The sequence below is a fragment of the Carcharhinus amblyrhynchos genome, chromosome 3 (assembly GCF_965287045.1).
Source record: "Carcharhinus amblyrhynchos chromosome 3, sCarAmb.v2.hapA, whole genome shotgun sequence".
Taxonomy (NCBI): Eukaryota; Metazoa; Chordata; class Chondrichthyes; order Carcharhiniformes; family Carcharhinidae; genus Carcharhinus; species Carcharhinus amblyrhynchos.
This window is the reverse complement of record NC_137326.1, coordinates 81104404-81125689: the sequence shown is the minus strand read 5'-3', so window position 1 is coordinate 81125689 and position 21286 is coordinate 81104404. Positions and strand designations below refer to the sequence as shown.

General features: G+C 39.1%; 1 protein-coding gene across 2 annotated transcripts in view; it reads right to left on the bottom strand.

Annotated features, from left to right (window-relative positions):
- Positions 1-21286, bottom strand: part of uggt1 (UDP-glucose glycoprotein glucosyltransferase 1) — a 131962-nt gene that overhangs the window by 71572 nt on the left and 39104 nt on the right. Inside the window, exons 19-24 of one of the 2 annotated variants that reach the window (XM_080185439.1) lie at positions 19546-19666; positions 17485-17583; positions 10264-10287; positions 6358-6452; positions 5177-5383; positions 4087-4218 (exon numbers count right to left, since the gene is read on the bottom strand). In XM_080185439.1, the coding sequence (XP_080041565.1) occupies positions 4087-4218; positions 5177-5383; positions 6358-6452; positions 10264-10287; positions 17485-17583; positions 19546-19666 (678 nt within the window). The remainder of the gene's footprint in view (positions 1-4086; positions 4219-5176; positions 5384-6357; positions 6453-10263; positions 10288-17484; positions 17584-19545; positions 19667-21286) is intronic. The other variant, XM_080185440.1, reaches the window with a different exon arrangement.

Sequence of the window (21286 nt, the reverse complement as noted above, 5' to 3'; positions counted from 1 at the left end):
TAGAGAGGCGGTGCTCGACAGACTGGAGGGGCTGATTGTGGACAAGTCCCCAGGACCGGATGGAATGCGTCTGAGGGTTCTGAAAGAAATGGCAGAGGTGATAGTGGATGCCTTGGTGGTTATTTTCCAGACGTCGCTGGATTCCGGGGAAGTGCCGGAAGATTGAAAAGCGGCTAATGTTACGCCGTTGTTTAAGAAGGGTGCCAGGCAAAAGGCGGGGAATTATAGGCCGGTTAGTTTAACGTCTGTTGTAGGTAAAATGTTAGAATCCGTCATCAAGGAGGAAATAGCGAGGCATCTTGAGGGGAATTGCTTGATAGAGCAGACGCAGCACGGTTTCGTTCAGGGGAAGTCGTGCCTGACAAATTTACTGGAGTTCTGTGAGGATGTGTCTAGGGCGGTGGATAGAGGAGAGCCGGTGGATGTGGTCTTTCTTGATTTTCAGAAGGCGTTTGACAAGGTATCTCACAAGAGGTTATTGCAGAAGGTCAGGGGACATGGAGTTGGGGGTAAGGGGTTAGCGTGGATAGAGGACTGGTTGTCAAATAGAAGGCAGAGAGTCGGGGTCAATGGTGCTATTCGGATTGGCGGTTGGTGACTAGTGGAGTGCCCCAGGGGTCGGTGCTGGGGCCTCAGCTATTTACCATTTGATCTGGAGGAGGGAACCGAGTGTATGGTGTCAAAATTTGCTGATGACACCAAGATTGGTGGAACGGCAAATTGCGCGGAGGGTGTGGAGAGTCTGCAGAAGGATCTCGATAGGCTGGGCGAATGGGCCAGGAACTGGCAAATGGAATTTAATGTTGGCAAGTGCGAGGTGGTCCACTTTGGTAGGAATAATGGTAGGAAGGATTATTACTTACATGGCGAAAAACTGCAGCAGGCAATGGTGCAGAGGGACCTCGGGGTCCTTGTGCATGAGTCGCAAAAACCCAGCTTGCAGGTGCAGCAGGTGGTCAGGAAGGCGAATGGGATAAAAAAACAAAGAACAAAAACAGCCTGGGAAACAGGCCCTTCGGCCCAACGAGCCCACGCCGCCATCTGCCATGCTGACCTTCATAGCGAGGGAGATTGAATATAAAAGTAGGGAGGTCTTGCTGCGGCTATATAGGGCATTGGTGAGGCGTACGTGAAATTCTCTTTCCCAGAAAGCAATGGAGGCTGAGCTACTGAATTTATTCAAGTCAGAGTTGGAAAGAGTTTTGATGGACAAAGGAATCAAAGGTTATGGGGAGTAGACAGCAAAGTGTCGTTGAAATGACAATCAGATCAGCCATGATCTTATTAAATGGCAAAGCAGGCTCAAAGGCCTACTCCTGCTCCTAACTTGTATGTTCGGGTACAGAATGGAAAAATATGGCACAGTTTCAAAATAAGTTTGAGGTTAAGATAAAATACACAATACAAGAGATTGTGGGTGGCAAACCCAACAAACTAGATTAATGCCAGCAGAGAAATGAAACTACTAATTAGGAGTAAACCTGATGTTCAGCTCCAGACAATCAATTGAGAGGTTTCTTCCCTCCAATTCTGAATGAGTTTCCCAGTATCCATATTATATTCATTGGTGTCGGCTTTCTTGATCATATGACAAAAATACAATTTGACTTATTATAGTCTCTGATCTTTATCTGGATTCCTAGTCCAACAGCTGTTCGCACAGCTCTGATGGAGTATGCCAATCTCTGAGTATGTTGATCTAATGGCAACATTAATGGGTAAGTATGCATATTTTACATGCCAGGAAAGACATTGATTTCAGGTATTTGTGTATTTGCTGGTATTAAACAGAATTGTTTTGCTAAAGTTGCAAATATTTAAAATGTTTAATAAAACCAATTAAGTTCAACAGCATTAGACAATCGGGGGGGGGGGGGGCGGGGGGGGGGGGGGGGCGGGGCGGGGCAGCAGAGAGAGCAGTTCTTCAAAAATATTCTGTCAAATTTGCGTGAGAAGTGGAGTAACTCCCACTGGTTTTTTTAAGCGTGATTTTCAGAATGAACCTCCGACGCTGAGCATTGCAAAGTGCCCTAGCAGGATTCACACTGAAAAATCTGTGGGCAGTGCCTTTTCCTGCTGGACAGGCCGACAGCATCATGCTTAGTGAGCCACTGCACATGTGCTGATCTGTCAGCGCCGAGATCGGAGCATGTGCAGTGGCTCCACATTGTCAGCCTCCCAATCTCTGGCCCACTCGATTGCAACCACCCCCCAGACATCCAGATGACCAGCCCCAATCAACATCCTCACTCCTGCTTCTGATCCACCAATCCCAACGCAAAGTGGCAGAGGGACCCTCACCCCCATTGATATCCCCCCAATAGCCACCGCCCTTTGGCGCTGCTGATCTCAGTGGGCAGTGTCAAGGTGCTTAGGTATTGCCAGTTTGCTCCTTGGGCAGTGGCAGAGGCCAGGCTGGCACTGCCCAGGGGGCACACCCCATCCCTGGCTTCCTTGAAGGGCCTCAATGGCCTCTCTTCCTTCCTGCGGGGTTGGGCCACCTGTTCCCCATTAGTGGGGAGCAGTTTTAGACCCTGCTGGAAGAAGCGCTCCTGGAAAAAGATGCCAGTGGGACAGGAGACTTCAGTCCCAGCCCAAATCCGCTAACCGGTTGCAAACCCAAACTTCAATAGTTTAATTAGTTCCACCCCGAATTCCAGCACGGAGCTGGTTACTCTAAAAAAAACCTAGCCCAGAGACGCTCAGAGGCTGTGGCGCCCAGCAGAGAACCTACTAAACAGCCTCCACTGGTGTTTCCCGTTGCACTGCTAGAGCAGCACAGCAGGCTGGGAGAATTACCCTCACCACCAGCTCTTCCCGATTAGAAATTTTGAAATTGTAAAACTGCAATAATTAATCAATGTTGAGACACCTGTCTGAGCGCAATGGTCAACATGTTTAATTATTTTAAAGAATATTTGTTCCACTCATCGAGAAACAAATGAATATTCAACTTGGGCTAGCTAACCTTATTCACCTCCTGACCTATTCTAACTGACTGCCATTTTTCAAATGTTTGAATTTTAACATAAATGGTCCGCAATGGTAAACGAGATTTTTTTTAAAACAGGCCAATGCAGCAGTCTAAAGGTTATAACATTACAGCTAATCAAAAGATAGTCTATCAAGTATACTACTCATGTTTAAAGAATTTGCTTCAATTTAGAGTAAACTGGTTCAAATTTTTGCTTCACAAGATTAATTATTGCACTGCTGCAAAACTCCTTTAAGTGGAAATATAAATCAGTGGGTAATTCCTCTGTGCAAAAACAATGGGCATGGTTAAGAGCATCACAGCTTAAATGTTCAGCTGCTCAGTCAACTGCATTGCTGTACTCTTGGTTCTTGGGCAGAATAGAAAACTCAGAGGTAATCAATATTAATCACCCAACTGAACTACATCTTAATCATTTTAAATTAATTGCTGATAGTCAAAGCATCGTAGCCTAATCCAATTCAAAGTGAATTTTTAGTTGCAATTCAATTGAATGATATAACTAGTGAAGGGAGAAAAAGAAAAAAGTTTCCATTTCCTGTTCTGACGAAGGGTCCATTTGAAAATATAACGAGGTAGTGAGAACAGACTACTGCGTTTTTGATCAGTTGAACTTTGTAGGGTAGGAACAGGAAGCAAAGCTGTCAATTCCTAATGTGAAAAAGGTAAGAGTGAGGCTTTTGGCAAAAAATAGGCAAGACTGGGTCAGAAAGTGACTGATTAAAGACCAAAACAAATGTAGAGGGAGAAGCAAAAATCAAGTCTGAGCTGGACACTGAGTTTCTGTTCTTCCTAAATCCAGTCTGACAACAGCTAGGATGGTTGGCAGAATCTAGACTAAAGGCTTAGGTGTGCAGCTGGAGCAAACATTTGCCCCAAACTAGCAGACATTCAGGTGAAAAGAAGTTGCTGATCCAGTCTTAGTATTAAACATAATGAAAACAGAAAATGCTGGAAATATTCAGCAAGTCAGGCAACCGCTATGCAGAGAAAGAGTTAATGTTCCAAGCCAATAACCTTTCATCAGAACCAGTCACTGGCCTGAAACTTACAGTAACTTTCTTTTCAACAGAAACCAACAAAATACTTACTCTTCCATTGCTTATTATGGCTCTCTGTCCTCCCTTCAATTTCACCACATCCTTGCAGAAAGAACTATGTGATAAAATGAAATCCAAACTCAGATTATCAAACGCCTTTCGGAAAGCATCATTGTCCATTCCCTACAAAAGGGAACAAAAGAAAACAGGTCAGGCAAAGAATGGTGAATATTAATTGAAAGCAAAGATAAACACAGGTGGTACATTATTGACCTTCTATGTTCCACTGAACTCCAATCAATTAAGTAGTTATATCCAAAGTAAGTCCTCTCTGACATGGTTCTCAGATGGTTTGGACTATGGAGTGTATGTTTCACATATTACTGGACTTTTGAGAACCAGAAGCTATTTTTTGTTTTACCCTATCCCCACAGAAGGATTTCTAAACTCTCACCGACAGGCAAAGCCTGTTTTCTTTTCAAATTTAAAACAGGGACATCTAAAAAAAACATGACAGACAGACAGATCTATCCACCGCCCTTCAAAAGCATTTATGTTTCCTCCATCAATTTGTGACTCTCACAAGGCCCTTGCAGCAGCCATAATGGGGTCTACTGAATTCAACACTAAGTTCAAATGACAATGACCCTGCTGAGTTTGGGTTTCTCTGATGTGTGAATCATGTTCCCTTCCTTTCCAGCACCAGCTAAAATTGGATCTACTGGAAAGGAGAGCAGGGCTTCCACATCCAACTCCAAATGTTGTGAATGTCTTCCTTTCAGCATTTCTATCACACTCTCATCATTCCTATGTTTTCTTTACTACTTTAGGGTTCTCAGACAACTGTCTCTCTTTCAATTAGTGATCTGCACCTGCCTTTAGGTATCTTACAACAGAATTAATACTAATCTAGAAACAGTGAGCATCAATGCAGCCAGCAGCCTATAGCAGTCCCAAACAGACACAGAAAGCACGTGATATCCTCACTGCAGAGCAACGAGAACTGTTAACAAAAGGAGTGAAATGTTGGAAATAGTAAGGCTGCGAATGTCTTTTGTATGCTCCATATATGCTCATCACATTAGAATTTAATGAAAACGTGGCGCTAATCTAATACAAACTAACAAGACATATCACTTACGCCAACAGCAAATTCCATGATGTCAGCCCCCTCGGCCAATGCCTTTGCAGTCTCTTCTTTTGCCAGTTTGGTGATGAAGTTCTTGGCATTGTTAACACTTTGAGTTTTAAGTGCAGTCCAAATGGCTCTGGCGACAATTGTGTTTTTTTGGGTGAGTTCGCTGTTTGGATTGTTTATCAAGCCAATCCTCAAATTATTGCTAGATTTCTGCAAAGCAAAACACAAACACAGATGCAGAAGAACAAAGAACTTGTCTGCTTTAAAAGAAAACTTAAAACTTTATTTAGATTTTGAGAAATCTAGCTAAAGAATTAAGGACAGAATGCATAATATCACCAGGGTTGAAAAGAAGAGATGAGATAAATCAAGAAATGTTGGTTAGGTGATGCCAAGCTTTAATTTTGAAAGCCTTTAGATTATGCGAGGATTGGGAGAGCAATAAATGCTAAGTAAATATTGTTTTGAACTCCTCCGAACAAACCAAGTCAAATAAACCAGTGAAGAGAATCTCCTTCCATAAGGACATTGGCTTCCTTAGCCGTAGGATGAAAACATCTCAACTCTGAGTGCTTAATATTGTTAACATAAAGTAGCAATTCAACACAAGTTGAATATCCAAGTTCTGTTTTCACCCCAAGTGTAGATTTTACCCTAGTTTTGTTGTATATTTTGTCCAGTAATCAAACATCAAGAACAAGGAAAATCAGTAATTATCACAATTACCTACACAATGAGTTCTCAAATTCAGCTGTGTGCTAGAGAAATACGTTGCCAAGACTATGCATTTTCTAATTAAGAGGGAAAATTAGAGCACACATTTGTACAAAGTGTTTTTGTTGCATATGGAATAAGAAACAAAGAGGGGTGAAAAACAAAGGCCACAAGGGCCATAAATGTGTGGACAATCCCAAATTAGAACAGGAACTCCCCCACAAACCAAAGGATTAGTCCCTTGATAATTAGTTATTTTACACAATGCATATATGCAATCTCAATACCAGCCCCCACCCCTCATGTCTATAAATAATGATTTGATTGAATTGGAATAAAAACATAAATAATCATTATAAAGAAGATGTTGGTTGAACTGGTGAGGATATTAACAAAGAGCAATGTGCACACAATGTAGCACAGACATCATGGAAAGTGAATAAGATACTGACTTAATTTTAATATCTTACCAGATGCTTAAGGGATTCATACAGTAACTGCCTCCCTGAAGGGTCATCAAAATCTCCAACAATCCAAAACGTAAGTGGACGAATATACTTATCATCTATAAACCACGTGAAGAAAGTAAATTGAACAATGTGCATTTCACCAATTTTAAAACGTAATTTTCAGTTCTCATCAAATACCAATATACAATAATGATCCCTCGCCCATTAAATTTGCATTCAACCAGCTGGAGGGCACAAGCTAAAGAGAACAAAGAAATTGTGCAGGCATTTCCCATGCTTTGGAATAACTAAAGGCCAATTGAATTGCAGCCACCAGGCACAATATATTGCTGCGATTAATAGTCATGTGGCTTAGCAGTCAATTATCTTGTTCAATTGAAAACCAAGTGAGATTGGTGATCAGATGTCACGTTTAACCTAAACCCTGAAATGTAAGAACATGACCCTCCAGTGGGTGGAATTTCATATCTTGGAGAAATCAGTGTCACATGCATTCAACTTCCCTAATGATACATGGTGGAGAATAATTTACATGCAAAGATTCAATAGTTACTTAAAAAAATACATTTCATGAACTCATGGAAGCCAAACACTTGACTTTAGAAGTTCAAATCAGAGACAGCAGTGGTCAATAGCAGCATGCTTATAAGGGACACACTAAATGAGAAAGTTACTTATAGAAGGTTAAAATCTAGCTCACAGTACTCTGGATCACCAATCCAGTCAATTAAGTTACAAGGAACCTGAGTGTAAAATATATATTATATATGATGCAAGAATAAAGTGGGCAAAATTTTTTTTCAAAAATTAAATTGATATTATTAAGCATTTGAGTTAAAACCTTTGCAAGGTTTACGGGCTTTTAACTAGTCTGCACAACATATGCCTGTTCAATTTATTCACTGAAGTTTAAAATTCTGCTAAGGATAGTTACTTTTACATAAAATTATATAACAAAATTACACATCTCATTATTTTCACTACCTGCATTTGATTAATCTTTGCAAAGATCTCATTTGTTCTTAACTCTCACATGTTTGATGAACAGTGTTATGTTGAGATTTTGGTAGGACAGCCAGTTTATAACTTTAAAAAATTGGAATAACTAGCTTAGCGTTTTAGCAGCTGCAGTTATAATGCCTCTGCTAGAGGGCACACAAGGCACAGGTACGTATCCATCTTATGTAACAACATTTATCGTTTTTAGCTATGCAGTGACCAAAGGCTGTACATTCTCCAAAAAATAAAGATAGCATGAAGTGTTACTGCACACTACTCTAGATTGTAGAACCTTAGTGCATACAATGAATCCCTAGAAACTATTGTGCTTGGGCCGGCCCTTTGAAAGAGCAACTAATTTGTCTCACTTACCCATTTCTCAAAGCATTGTAAACTTTTCTTCGTGTATTTATCTAATTTTCTTTTAATGGATCAAAAAGAGAATATTATGTGAAGGAATCAACTTCACGTTAGGACAGCCATAGAGCTCAGAGTGTGTTATCTCAAATCGCTAACTTTACTGATGTATGTGTAGAATAAAGCGAGCAGGGATTTAATTTTTTCAAAAACTGCTCTTCATGCAAATCACAACAGAATATGAGAAGCACTGAAAATTTCAAGCAAACTATTCAAAACTTGATTTAATCCATCCGAGACCAGGATAACAATCAAAATGATCACATCCAATGGAATACATGTTTGCAGACACTGGGATACTTTCGGGCATAGTAGGGTGGAAATGTCCATCATTTCTTTTAGGCTATCACCTAGATTAGTTTCCTGAATCACGTGAAGGTTCAGAGTGGAAATCAGGTACTGCTTTGTAAGTACGAAGTGAAGTTTTTCTATTTTAGAAAAAGTGAGGATCGCCTTAGCTCAGCTTCTCATAGCTGGTTGGAGAGTTGAATTAACAAAGACATTGGTGTAGATTCCCAACCTGTTGGTGGAAAGTTGAATAGTAACCAACAGAAAGAGAAGGACAAGGATAGTCTTTAAAACTGGAGTCGAGCCCTCACTTACACACTAAATCTAAATTTCTTCACTGTCACCATAGACTAATAAGCAAAATATGAAAAAATGCCCAATAAACATAATCGTTTGTGTTAATACTTTGGTTGGATAATCCTCATTTGAACTGAAATAAAAAGGAGGTCCCTATGTCGCTTCAATTGCGGGACTTCGCTGAATCCTTTTTCAGTTTTTATGAAAGATCTCTATTTGAAATCTGAGCTATCTTTTCAGATGTTGTAAGATCTGCTGTGAATTTCCAACATTTAGATACCTCATTTATTTACAAACTGTATAATTTAGTAACTTGTAAGTTACAGAAGTGCTGAAGCTCAAATCTGGAGGATTGTACCAAAACACAACTTGAAGATCTGTCCTGTTTAGGAATAAATTGGTCAATCAAGACCATATTCGTGAACTTACACCTTCAAAAGTTGTGATCTAACCATGAAATATTTTTGAATGGTAACGTGAAACGGGATTGCTAGGGTCCGAAGTAATCTCCTGCATTTCTCGACACGAAGGTTGGCAAGAAGAAGGTTATGCTATCTGAAAACAGTGCCAGCCTGCTGTGAGAAAATCTATCAGAAGCAGTGGGATTCACTTTGCATTCACCATTCTGATAGCAAGGGCACTTCAGTTCAGAGGAGATAAAATGCAAAGGAACAGGATAACAGCTGCTTCAAATTTGGCAATAAGCATCAACTCTCATGAAGATGTGTCTATTAACATGAAGTGGGAGGCTCAGGATGGTCAGACAGGGTACTGCTTTAATCATGAATTGAATGGAGAGAATCAGCAAATTTTGCAATAAACTACTGAAAGTTAGAGTTGTGCAATTCCTTTCTTCCGCCTCCCTATTTTTTCTAAAATTTTAAAAACTATCGTTGAAATGAAATAACACTAACACATGAATTTATGAAAATAATCCATCATGTTAGAATGGTGCAAGATTAATTAGCTCATAGCAATTTATTCTTCCACTCAATTGCGTACTAGAGGATTCCAGCACAGAAATAGCACTGTATATCTTATATGTGTTTATGTAGTAGGCAAATATCCAATATGCAATCTGAGTCATGAAAATTTTAATGAAATTGTCACCAGAGCCTTCCACCCCTAACTGTGCTGGTCACGACTCAAACAATTATTTTTCAACTGATCTCATACAGTGATATCATTGTGTTATTTGACCTTGGATAGATTTACAGCTGAACTCAAGCTGATCCTCATTAAATACCCATGCGAAATACCCATTGATGCACACTTTCTGGTGGAGTCATGGTCAAAAACTCAGCCCAGTTTTTTTTCTCTTCTCCACATCCCTGGGCTCTTCTTGCACCCAAATGATGTTGGTTAAACATCACACAGAGCAGACTGAATGCAACAACCTCCAGGTCGGTATAGCTTTAAGTGTCACACCAACAAACCATATTCACCAGTTGAATTGCTAAGGGCTCTCTAATAGCAAATAACTGAGCAGAAAGTTTCACTGAACATGGTGTTTGAGGGCCAAATCTCAGGCAGCTGCTCAATACATGTTGCCAAATTAAACTTCATGCTCCTCACTTTAAATTAATACCTGTTTGAAAATGGTCATTAGGTTTTATTTGATCAAATTAAATATGTAGAAGGAATGAGCTTGATGGGCCAAATGTTCTTATGCTATCTCTCCTTTATTTATGTTTAAATTTGCAGTCCAATAATTCAGTTAATTGTAATCTGTGAACTGGGCATTTTGATTCTTAAACAGTCGTGTTTTGTAACAAGAATTCTGAATGCGTGCAGAATTGAGCAGATGCAATAAAACCCAATAATAAAGCAATTGAGTGGAAAATATGAAAAATGCATCAGTTGAAGTAGATAAGAATCAGACTAACAAATAGAGCAGAAAGTTACCATAGATCTCTCTTGAAGACATTCCTGTACAAAAGCATAAATAATAAAAAGAAATGAAAAACATGAATAGCAGAATAAAGTCAAATTTATAGCAAACAACGTTCAGCTGCAGCCACATTTAACCCAGAAGATTATGTGGTACTGTTTTCCCACATTAAAGCCTGTGACACCCAAATACAAAAAGCATCCGCTTGTAAACCCAACCACCTGAAGGAGAAATGCTTCAAGACATAAATGCCAAAGATGCAAAAAAGTGTTAAATCAAATGCTGTCAGTAGCATTTGAATTTATTGAAACAGTTTTGAACATTCAGACAAAACAATTTAGTGACTTTGAGGTGTCCTCCAGAACTGACTTAATTGGAATCCCACCTGGACTTAACTCTTGACAGAAATGAAAGTTCACTTTTCAAAAAAGAATAATTCGATTTGATTGCTGAGTTGCACAATTCAGCTTTTTAAAGACAATATTTTCTCCATCCCACTACATGTCCCCCCGCACCCCAACCTGACACTTGCGACCTCTTCCATCTCGTGTCAGCCAATCACAATGTGGGTAGGCTGACAGAGATAAGCTCATCTGTAATTAGTCACTCGAAGGCATGTAATAGTGTGACCTGATGTGAATTCATCCTGCTCTTGCTTGACAGAAACATCCTCCTCTTTGCTCAGGCAGAATGAAAGACATAAGAGATTCAAGGTCTGCAAGTCAGTAGGCAGAGCAATGGTCTGTTTTGTTCCATGCTCCAGCATGCTACTATCATGCATCCAAGCAATTGTATTTCCTTTCAAGCTGCATAATCAATTAATAGTTCTTTCCCACAACCCAAAAACAATATTTCCTTATTTTGTTTTGATGTTTTTGGAATCTGAAATTCACTTTTGTTCTTTTTTAGAAAAAAATTCATAATACAAACTAACTTACTACTTGCCCGCAAAACAAAACATAAAAAAAGCTATTCACAAGCCAAACAGAAACTATTTTCCAGGATATCAAATTCAGTTAGTTATCCTCCATAACATTTGAATGGCTCCAACCTAGCTTCAGATTCATGTTGCAGGTGGGAATGAACCAAAAAAAACAGTGCAACAGGAAACTTGTGCATATGAATAAGATGTACAGGTTAGGTTGCTTGACTAGGCCAAATTGCCTCTTGGTATCAAAAGGATGTGGGATTAAGGGGACAGGATCTGAATGGGATTGTTGTTGGTGCAAGCTCAACGGACTAAATGGCCTCCTTCTGCACTGCAGGGATTCTATGATAAACTCGAAGTCAATTCTCTAAACCGACACAAAGAAGGTTTCATTTCCTGTTGAATCAGAATCAAGTCACTGGATTAAACTTTCAAACACCACACACAACCTTCACAGGTAAATTTTAAACGTAATGTCATACTAGAATCTGTCCAAAAGCAATGGAGAAAACTAAAGCACAATGAAATCTTAAAATATGAAATAGATGGGAATGACTTAATATGGGAAAATTCATTCACAGAGTTTGGCGGGGGGGAAGAGAGAGAGAGAGAGGTGGTCGTCAATGCGCAGATCAACATTTGTTGCCCATCGCTAACTGCCCGTGAGATGATAAGGGTGAACCGCCTTTTTGAACCACAGCAGTAGCGGTACAAACCAAATGCTGTAAGGAGTGGAAAAATTAGTTCTTAATAATCAAGATACTACATCAAATCCAGGGGATTAAAATGCAGTGACAACACCAAAAGCTTACAATTCCATCTGTGGAAAATAAAAGGCAGTTTTTTTTCTTTAAATTTATCTCGAACTGATAATTAAAATGCAAAAAACCATGTTCTTAAAATGTACCATTGCTGAGAATGCAATTTTATTTGGAGGTAATAAAGAAATATCAGACATTCACAGTGCACCTGTAATGGTACTTTAACACTTAAGCTGCTAATGATCCACTTAAAGCATCTCCAAAACATTATTAATACAACTGTGGAGTGCTCAAGCATGATGGAAAATGGTTCAAAAGCAACAAAAAAAAATGTTATTTGTCAGGCATTGTAATGGAGTGTAACAATAGGATTCTCAGGGCAAGAAAAAAATCCAGCTACATAGACAAAAACGCACCCATGATAGTATTCACCATAAATGAGGAATATTGTCACTAAAGATTGTCAGAAATTGAAGAAAAATATGTAGGAAAAGCAAAAGTTAATGCCTGAATTTTCACAAGGAATGTAAACACCTGAGAAAATTATGCAGTTGCACAAGATTTACACAATAAAAAGCTGAACAGAAAAATTAAGCATTGGCAGCTAGCATATTAACAGTGAAGAGAGGAAGAGTATGCAAATGGAATTATTCATAGCAAGTTGGAAAAACAAACTACTGTGGGCAATAATCTCCATGGGTCAACACACCCCGTTTCAATCCATAGCATGCTTAACATAGAAAGACAAAATAGTAGATAATAAGATCTGGCAGTAGATAGAGTTCTTGAGCCAGAATGTTCAAAAATGTCAGAAAACAATCAATCACAGAGCTTTTCTGAAGAAGGAACGTGTATAAGAGTTTAGATTTTCGACGCTCATTAAAGAAGTGGTTTCCATACTAAGTCTTCAAGAAATTGAAATTTGTATCCTATATCAATGCTGATAATAGGGCAGCATGCCATGGGACTAATAGCTATCACTCAGTTATATAATCCACTGTAGGATTTGTGGCATGCACAAGTTCTCCCAAGAACTAGCAGCTCTGGATTCAAGTCCTATCCCAGCATGTGACGGCCAAGAAAGATGCCTTCATAAATGAGGCCAATAGGTTGAGTATCAACCTACAAAATTCTTTCAACACACCAATGATGGATGTTAAGAGCAGAAAAGACTCCTGGTCAGCCATGCTTCATGCGGAGTGGCACCACACCAGTTACAAGCCTCTGGCAACAGGCTAGCAACCTGTTCCATGAAAACCTCAGTATGGGAACAGATAAAAACCTGTCTTGTGCACCCTTAGGTGCAGAAAGAGAAACAAGTACAACATGTTCTTCCTTAAAATATGCACAAGAAAAGTAGGTTCTATCAAATCTATTAACAAGAAGAATAATTTCAGAGGCAAAAAAAATCACAGCAAACTATTGTTAAAATCAATTTTTGTCACCTTTAAATTTCAGCTGTTGTACACAGCCAGTTTATGCATGGTCCCTTTAATTCTGTGTTGCACACAGATGCCATCTCTTATGAAATGAGATTTGCACAGCACCTTCCAAGATGCGTGCAGCTGGGTATCCATGCAGTTTAGCAGCAATATTGCTTGTCATATGAAGTTAATCATGAGGGTAACTAATGCTCCTGCAATTTAGGTACAATTGCAGAGTCAGGGGCTAATAATGCTCATTTTGAGAAGTATTTTTCTTCCCCCAATTTTCTAATTTGCCATGGACCAACGTGATCCAGTTTAATTTTTTAAAAACAATCAGTAACATGGTCAAAAGTAATAATTTACTGTAGGTTAATTGAAATGGCTGAAAATGGGTTTAAATCACAAAATAAGTAAGCATTTCAATCTGAGTGCTGAATCATAGCGACTAACCGAAAGTAACCGAAAATGACAAAAAAAAATACCTAATCATGTGTTAATCTCTTGGCGTATCATCGTCAAGTTAACAAATTAAAAGATATTCAAAAGCTTTTAAAATAGGCGATTAACGTCCTTGCACTCATAAGAAGTGGTTTAATTTTAGAAGCCTCTACGATGGCATGCAAATAAGCACAATTAGTGAAATCTTTTCCTGGTCATTAATTTAGTGAATGGTAAGGCCTGTTTGGTTCGGCAGTATCAACTTCTTGACTGACTTTTTAAAAATTAGCCCAAAAGAGCACAGAAGTTATTTGTGCTAAACTTAGTTTGTGCTTAAAAGGCTATTTTTTTCAGATTTTATTGATTTGTGGCTAATTGCACATAAAAATATCTCAACTGAATGGAAACTCAATATTATACCATTTAACACACAATGCTTATAATAGCCCACTTATCGGCAAGGTTTCTGGGTGAAACACAGTTCCACTGGCTTCCTGATGAGACTGTTACAAATAGCTGGTACAAAATCCCTGTCCAAGACCAAGCACAAACTCAAACTGAAGCTCTGACAAAGGGTCATCCAGACTCAAACATTGGCTCTGTTCTTTCCTCACAGATGCTGTCAGACCTGCTGTGATTTTCTAGCATTTGTTGTTTTTGTTTCAAACTGAATTAAAGTTAGACAGGATTCTTTACATTTAAAAGAGCTTTTCCTGTCACAGATGCTAATGCTGAAACGTTAACCGTCTTATTCTCAGCATGGCTCATAGAATCCTGCAGTGCAAAAGAGGCCATTTAGTCTATCAGGTCTGTACCTACTCTCTGACAGAGTAGCTTACCCAGGACCTCTCTCCACCCTTTGCTGTAATCCCCAACATTTCTCATGGCTAATCCATCTAATCTACACATTTTGGAACACTAAGGGGCAATTTAGCATGGTCAATCCACCTAACCTCCTAATGGTTCAGTCAACAGGTCAAACGACTTGGGAGTGTAAATACACAAATCGTTAAAAGTAGCAATACGGGTCAATAAGATCATTAGAAATATATCCCAGTGCTTATTTTGCTTTTTTTTAAGGTCGATAGAATTGAAAAGGGGCAGATTTATAAAAATAATGATATTTTATTCAAGAAACAGTTTGGTTGCCTGAAGCTGAATTGCAGTGTGACTTTACAGTCTGTCCACAGAAAGCAGGGCAAATCTAACTCAGCCAATTATCGCTTCATCAGTCTACTCTGTCACTAGCAAAGCGATGGAAAGTGTCACTGATGGTGTAATCAACTGGCACGTACTCAGCAGTCACCTGATCACCGAAGCTCAGTTTGGATTCAGCCAGGACCACCCTGCTCCTGATCTCATTACAGTCTTACTCCAAAGATGTAAAAAACAGCAGAACTCCAAGAGCTGAGGTGAGAGTGAATGCCCTTGACATTAAGGCAGCATTTGGTCAAGTGAGGCATCAAGGAGCCCAAGCAAAAATGAAGCCAATAGCAATCAGGGGAAAACTCTCCATTGGTTGAGTCATGCCTAGCACAAAGAAAGTTGACTGTGGTTGTTCAAAGTCAATCATCTCAGTTCCACGACATCACTGCAGGAGTTCCTCAAGCTAGTGGCCCAAGCCCAATCATCTTTAGCTGCTTCAGAAATGATCATCCTTTCATCATAAAGTCAGAAATGGGGATGTTTGCTGATGACTGCTCAATGTTCAGCACCATTCGTGATTCCTTAGTTACTGAGAGAGTCTGTATTCATAAGACCTGGACAATATCCAGGCTTGGGCTGATTAGTGACAATTAACATTCGCACCACACAAGTGCTAAGCAACAACCATCTCTAATGAGAGAGAATCTAACCATTTCCTCTTGACATTGCCACTGCTGACTCCTGCACTATCAATACCTTGGAGGTTGCCATTGACAGAAAATGAACTAGACTAACCATGTAAATATAGTGGCTACAACAGCGGGTCAGCTGGTAATTCTGCAGAAAGTAGCTCACTTGCTGACTCCCCAAACACAGTCCTCAAGCAAGGCAGCTTCCTAGTCTATTTAACAGACTCAATTGTATATCCAACAATGTTCAGCATGCCTAATCCAGACAGGTCACAGGCCACTATCCAGCCCATCGGTCACCAGTTGAACAAGCCCGAACTACAAGATGCACTGTAGCAAATCACCAAAACTTCTTCAATAGTACCTTCCAAACCAGCAACCTCTGCCACCTAGACGGACAAAGGCAGCAGATGCATGAAAACACCACCCTCCCTTCCAAGTCACTCACCATCCTGACTTGGAACTAGATCACCATTCCTTCACTGTCACTGGGTCAAAATCCTGTAACCCCCTTTCATCAGCATCACTGAGTGTACCTTTACCAAATGGGTAAATTCAAATAGAGAATTCAGAAGAAACTTCTTTATTTAGCGATTACAACATGGAATGCCGAGTTGTGTGGGTCAGAATATAATTTAACATACAAATGTCCACTTAAGGTTGAGGACAATTTATATGCATCTCCTTTCTTGGACATCAACTGACTTGCTTGATAAAGCACAGTCTTGTTCTCTGCGTGAACTATTTGTTGCTGATAAGCAACACATAGTAGGAAACCTTGAAGGGGACCTTTCTTCATTTTGCTTATAACAGATACAGCAGTTACCAACAAATATTTATAAAGTAGCACCTGTTACCACCTCCACTCAAATATCACACTTACTTTCCTACCAGTGGCAGTGTGGGACGAACACAATTAAAATCAGATGATGGATTTTCAACATTGCTACATTATAGAGAACAAATTAACAGCTTCACACCACTGATCACTACATAAGTGAAGAATACGAAATGAGTACCACAGGCCTGATTCCAGTCTATTGAAATCAGCAACCCATACACTGCACATTTCAAACAACTTGCAAATGGCAGGTGCATATTAGAAGAGGTGATATATATTTATATATTAGTTGATCTCTTTGTAGCTAACAGTAAGTCAGGTTCAGACGAAACGTCAATGAACTGAAACATCAACCTTCTGCCTGGCAGACGTCGCCTGAGCTAGTGAGTATTTCCATTTCTCCTTTCTGTTTATAAACCAGGCAATATGCTATTTTAGAAGGATAGATGTGTTAAACAATGGCATTCACAATGTAACTGGTTATAGTGGAGCTGCATCTCTTCAAGGTCACAAAGTCTAATTATTAAATAAATACAGCTTCAGATCAACAAGTTTAATTGTCATTTGATCAGGGAACTATGCAAATTTGAATGAATGCAGAAGTTTCAGACTCCAGCTTCTTTTATTTCTATACATGTTGTTAAATGGTATGTCTAGCACCTGTTTCTGGACAGTCACACTGTTCTATCAATTTCCAGATACTGTTCTGAAATTAATAACCAAGCAAGGATCTCCCCAAAAAGACAGAATATCTACAGCAGCTTCTTAAATGAACCTTTTTAAAAAATAAATCGCTTAACAGTAAATAAACAGTCGTGTCAAATGAAAACCTTAGCAGTAGAAACTTCTAAGGTTTACAATTTTGTATTCTTACCCTTATAAAACATCATATCCTCTGACACGTTAATGAACAGCACCATTGGGACTGTATATATAGCAAAATAAATGTTACATCATATGAACAGAGAAAGAGAGCAGACATCACTTCAATACCAAATACTGTACCTCTTTTAGACAAATAGAAGATACTATTGGCGACTGCTGCAGATTTTTCCTCAGATTTCAGGAAAGCAAAATGGGAATAGTCATCTACACCATCATGAGCTGTAAGAAAATTGAGTTCATTAAAGATTTATAGGGAGCATTGTCTAATTCAAACTACAATTACACGCTGTTAAAGGACATTTGCTCAAGTCCTATAAATGTTAATTCTTCAGAACGTTCTAAATTCAACCTGCATGATGAAGTGCAGTTATCAGTTTAAAATATCAATTTGCTATTTCAAAGCAGAAAATTTGTATAAATTCTTCAAACTTAAATGAGAAAACACAAAGGCAGGCAAAATGCCTAATTTTCCCAAACTCTACCCTTCATTTAAGGATAGCAAGGTCTAAGTTGCGACAATTGCTGGTGGAGGTGCGGGGACAAGGAGGTTCAGGGAGTCATTGCAGGTGACGCAGAAACAATGTTGAGGAGTCAGGGTACAGATGCGGACTGGGTAAAAGTCCTACCTCTATGCATCAAAAAAAAGCAGAAAACAACCTTCCACCGCTCATCACCCTCCCCATGCCCTATCTATGCCAACCATCCCACCTCATGCCCCTCTATCTATACCATGACCCCTGATGCCAACATGTGCCTTTCTGCTTGCTCTCTATGACCCTTTATAGCTCCAATGCCAATTTAGTGCTGGCTCATGTCAGCTCATACCCCTCATCCTTTGCCTTCATATCTACCATGCCAACCCATCCAGTACTCACCATGCACAAACCTTAGGACTTGAGATTAAATCAAGTTCTGAAATGCCTATTGATGCATTCACTATTTCAGAAAAAGAACTCTTACTAATAAAAATCTATTCAAAACATTTAACTTCCTTTTGTCCCTTATAAAAGCAAGCACTGAAATTTGTAGTCCCACCTCAAAGAATTTGTAACCACTTGGAGCTGCCCATCAAGCTGTGAACAGGCAGCACCCCACTGTAATAATAAAAGGGTATGAAATTAGTCATGCAACACTAATCCTGTAATCATAATCCTTAGGCTTACAACAACAGTCAGAATGAAATAATAAATTCCCTTTTTTTAAATGCTACAGACATGTTTTGCAAATATTTAAGGGTTGAAGTTTTAAATGCTTTGATCGCTCTCTTTGACAGTTCCAATAAGCTTATGCACATTCACGTGTACTTTTAACAATCACAAATGGCATCTTACATCTCCCAATGAGCATGTGACCTCCTCCAAAAGTGTCACGGGACCAAATCCAAAAGGACATGTTATCACCCCAAAAGGGTACCCAAGTACTCCAAAGAACTCCAGCAATTTTAAACATTCTCCAACCAGGTCTAACATGCATAGGTCATGTTCTAGACATCCCACAAATGTAAATCATAACAGCCTGAGGCAGCTGCACTTTAACATGTGCTGTTACATCAATAAAGCACAGCTGTACAACTTAGAGCCATCCTATTCACCCATTCCATTCCCTGCACCATTCCCCAACAACACCCCTTCTCCCTCGATAATGATGGGACCTCTGGATCTGGGTCTCCACCTATATTTTCAGAAAGATGGGAGGCTCTTCATCTCTACAATAATTCAGGCCTATGCATTTGGCATATTTGTCATGCATATCGCATGAACATAGAAATCAGCTCAAGATAACAAAACCATTTACCAACAAGTCATTTTCCTCTTTTGTTTTCTCTTCCACCAGTCACATCAAGAGTGCAGTATTTAGAATTTAAAGCTGTGTCTTGCATTATTTATACTGGCGTACACATGTAGTACGCAAGTCCAGGCTCCATTAATCAGTAGTTTCGAAGAATGACCACTTCAGCAGAAAACCGAAACTCAGCACCACATGCCTGCACTGAGCCGTTGCCTTAAATGTCGGAAGGAAATTAAACCACTCTGGGGATCCTTTTGTGTTTGTACATTAAACTTCCTTTTTAAATGGTTAATCGCTTAATAAAATGCACTATTTTCAAAGAAAATAGAAGTAGCAAGCTTTTGGAGCATATTAAAATGCCTCAAGTCTAATCTAAGCTACTTGATAACTTACCATCAGAAGCTAAATCCAGGTGGTCTCTGTCAGAGCTGAGAATTCTAGAATTGATTCTTGGAACAATAGTCGGCTGATTCATTATGAAATCAACAACATCTTGATCATTGTTCAGTTCACCCTGAAAATCACATTGTTACAGAATGAAAAATTTAAAAACTCACCAGTTGGCTCAACATTTCAATGCTGGTCTTTATGCTCCACATGCACATCCTCACCCTATTGCATATAATCCTATCAGCATATCCTTCCTTTTTTTGTCTTATGTGTTTAACTATCTTTCCCTTAAATACACTTATAATATTAATCGAAGTTATTTACAATAGCAAATTCCACACACAAACCACACTACGGTTAAAGAAGCTTCTCCTGATTTCCTTTTGAATTTATGGGAGTGATTGTACTGGCTCGTCCTGCTGGTAGATTGGGCAAGAGGTGGAAAATTAAGTTCACGCCCAGTTTTTCACCTCTAATGATGTTACCAGTCCTGTTTTGCTGGCAAAATTAGCTTTGCGCCAATAAAGGGCACAAAGCCAATTTCAATATGCATTACATAATTTAAATAAAATTACTGAGTCCCAGCTGCTGCCATGACAGGAAATCTCTCAGTGTGTACACAGTGCACTGAGACATTGGCATGCCTTAGTAATAGCACACGTAGAGCTCAGCAAATGGCTTCCCAGCAAGAATTTGCTCTGTCCACTCCCCCTGCTGGCGAGAATCACATCTAACTGCCGTACGATTGAGTCTGGGAGCTTACCCAAAAAAGGGTGTGATTCTCTCCCGTTTTCATGCTCGTTCAGCGCTGAGATTTTTTTTTGGTAAGATCCTTTTAAGTGACTGCCTTATACTTACATCCCAGAAGAGAAAAAAAATGTGGGAATCATGGAAGCAAACTACTACAGATAGAAGTTATAAAAACGAATGTGTACGTGGAGAAGTAGTGGGAAAAGAAAATTGAACAGTAGCAACAATTATATCCTTGTTCATCCAACTCTTTATTAATACAGCTAATGATCCAAAGAATTTTGACTTCCAAATATTTCTCACTGTGCCCAAAGTTTTCATTTTCAAATTGTACTTTCTTGACTAACTAGTTAACAGTACAACTAATGCAATTTTACATATTTTTTCAAAATATGATTATGAAAAATAATGCATTTTAGTAATGTAATTATATGGCTCTTCCTGGTTGATTTTATTTAAATGTGGATTTTTACTTCATTCTCGAAGAATTCATCTACAATTCAACGAGTGAAGCACTTCTTCAACATAACATGATGTGTCATGGACACATTACCCACAATGTATCTCAATTATGAAAGAAGGAATATCTTGTAGGTGTTAGTTTTAAATAAATGAGTTCTGATGTCACCCTTAAAAATACAGGACAAAGAACTTTAACTATGTAGGGAGACTAGATGGGATTGTTTTCCTCAGAACAAGGAAGGTTAAGAGAGGATTTGACAGCAACGTTCAAAATCATGTAGGATAAACAAGGAGAAACTGTTTCCAGTGGCAGATGTGGTCAATATCCAGAGGGCACTGACTTAAGATAAATTGTCAAGAGGAACCAGGGACAGATAATGAGACTAGTTTTCACATAAGTTATGATGATCTAGAATGCGCTACCTGAAAGGGTGGAAGCAGATCAATATTTTCAAAAGCGAATTGGATAAATGCAACCAATCTATAAAAGTCAAACTGCAGTCTATTTTAGAAATTAGAAATTTAAGCTGGG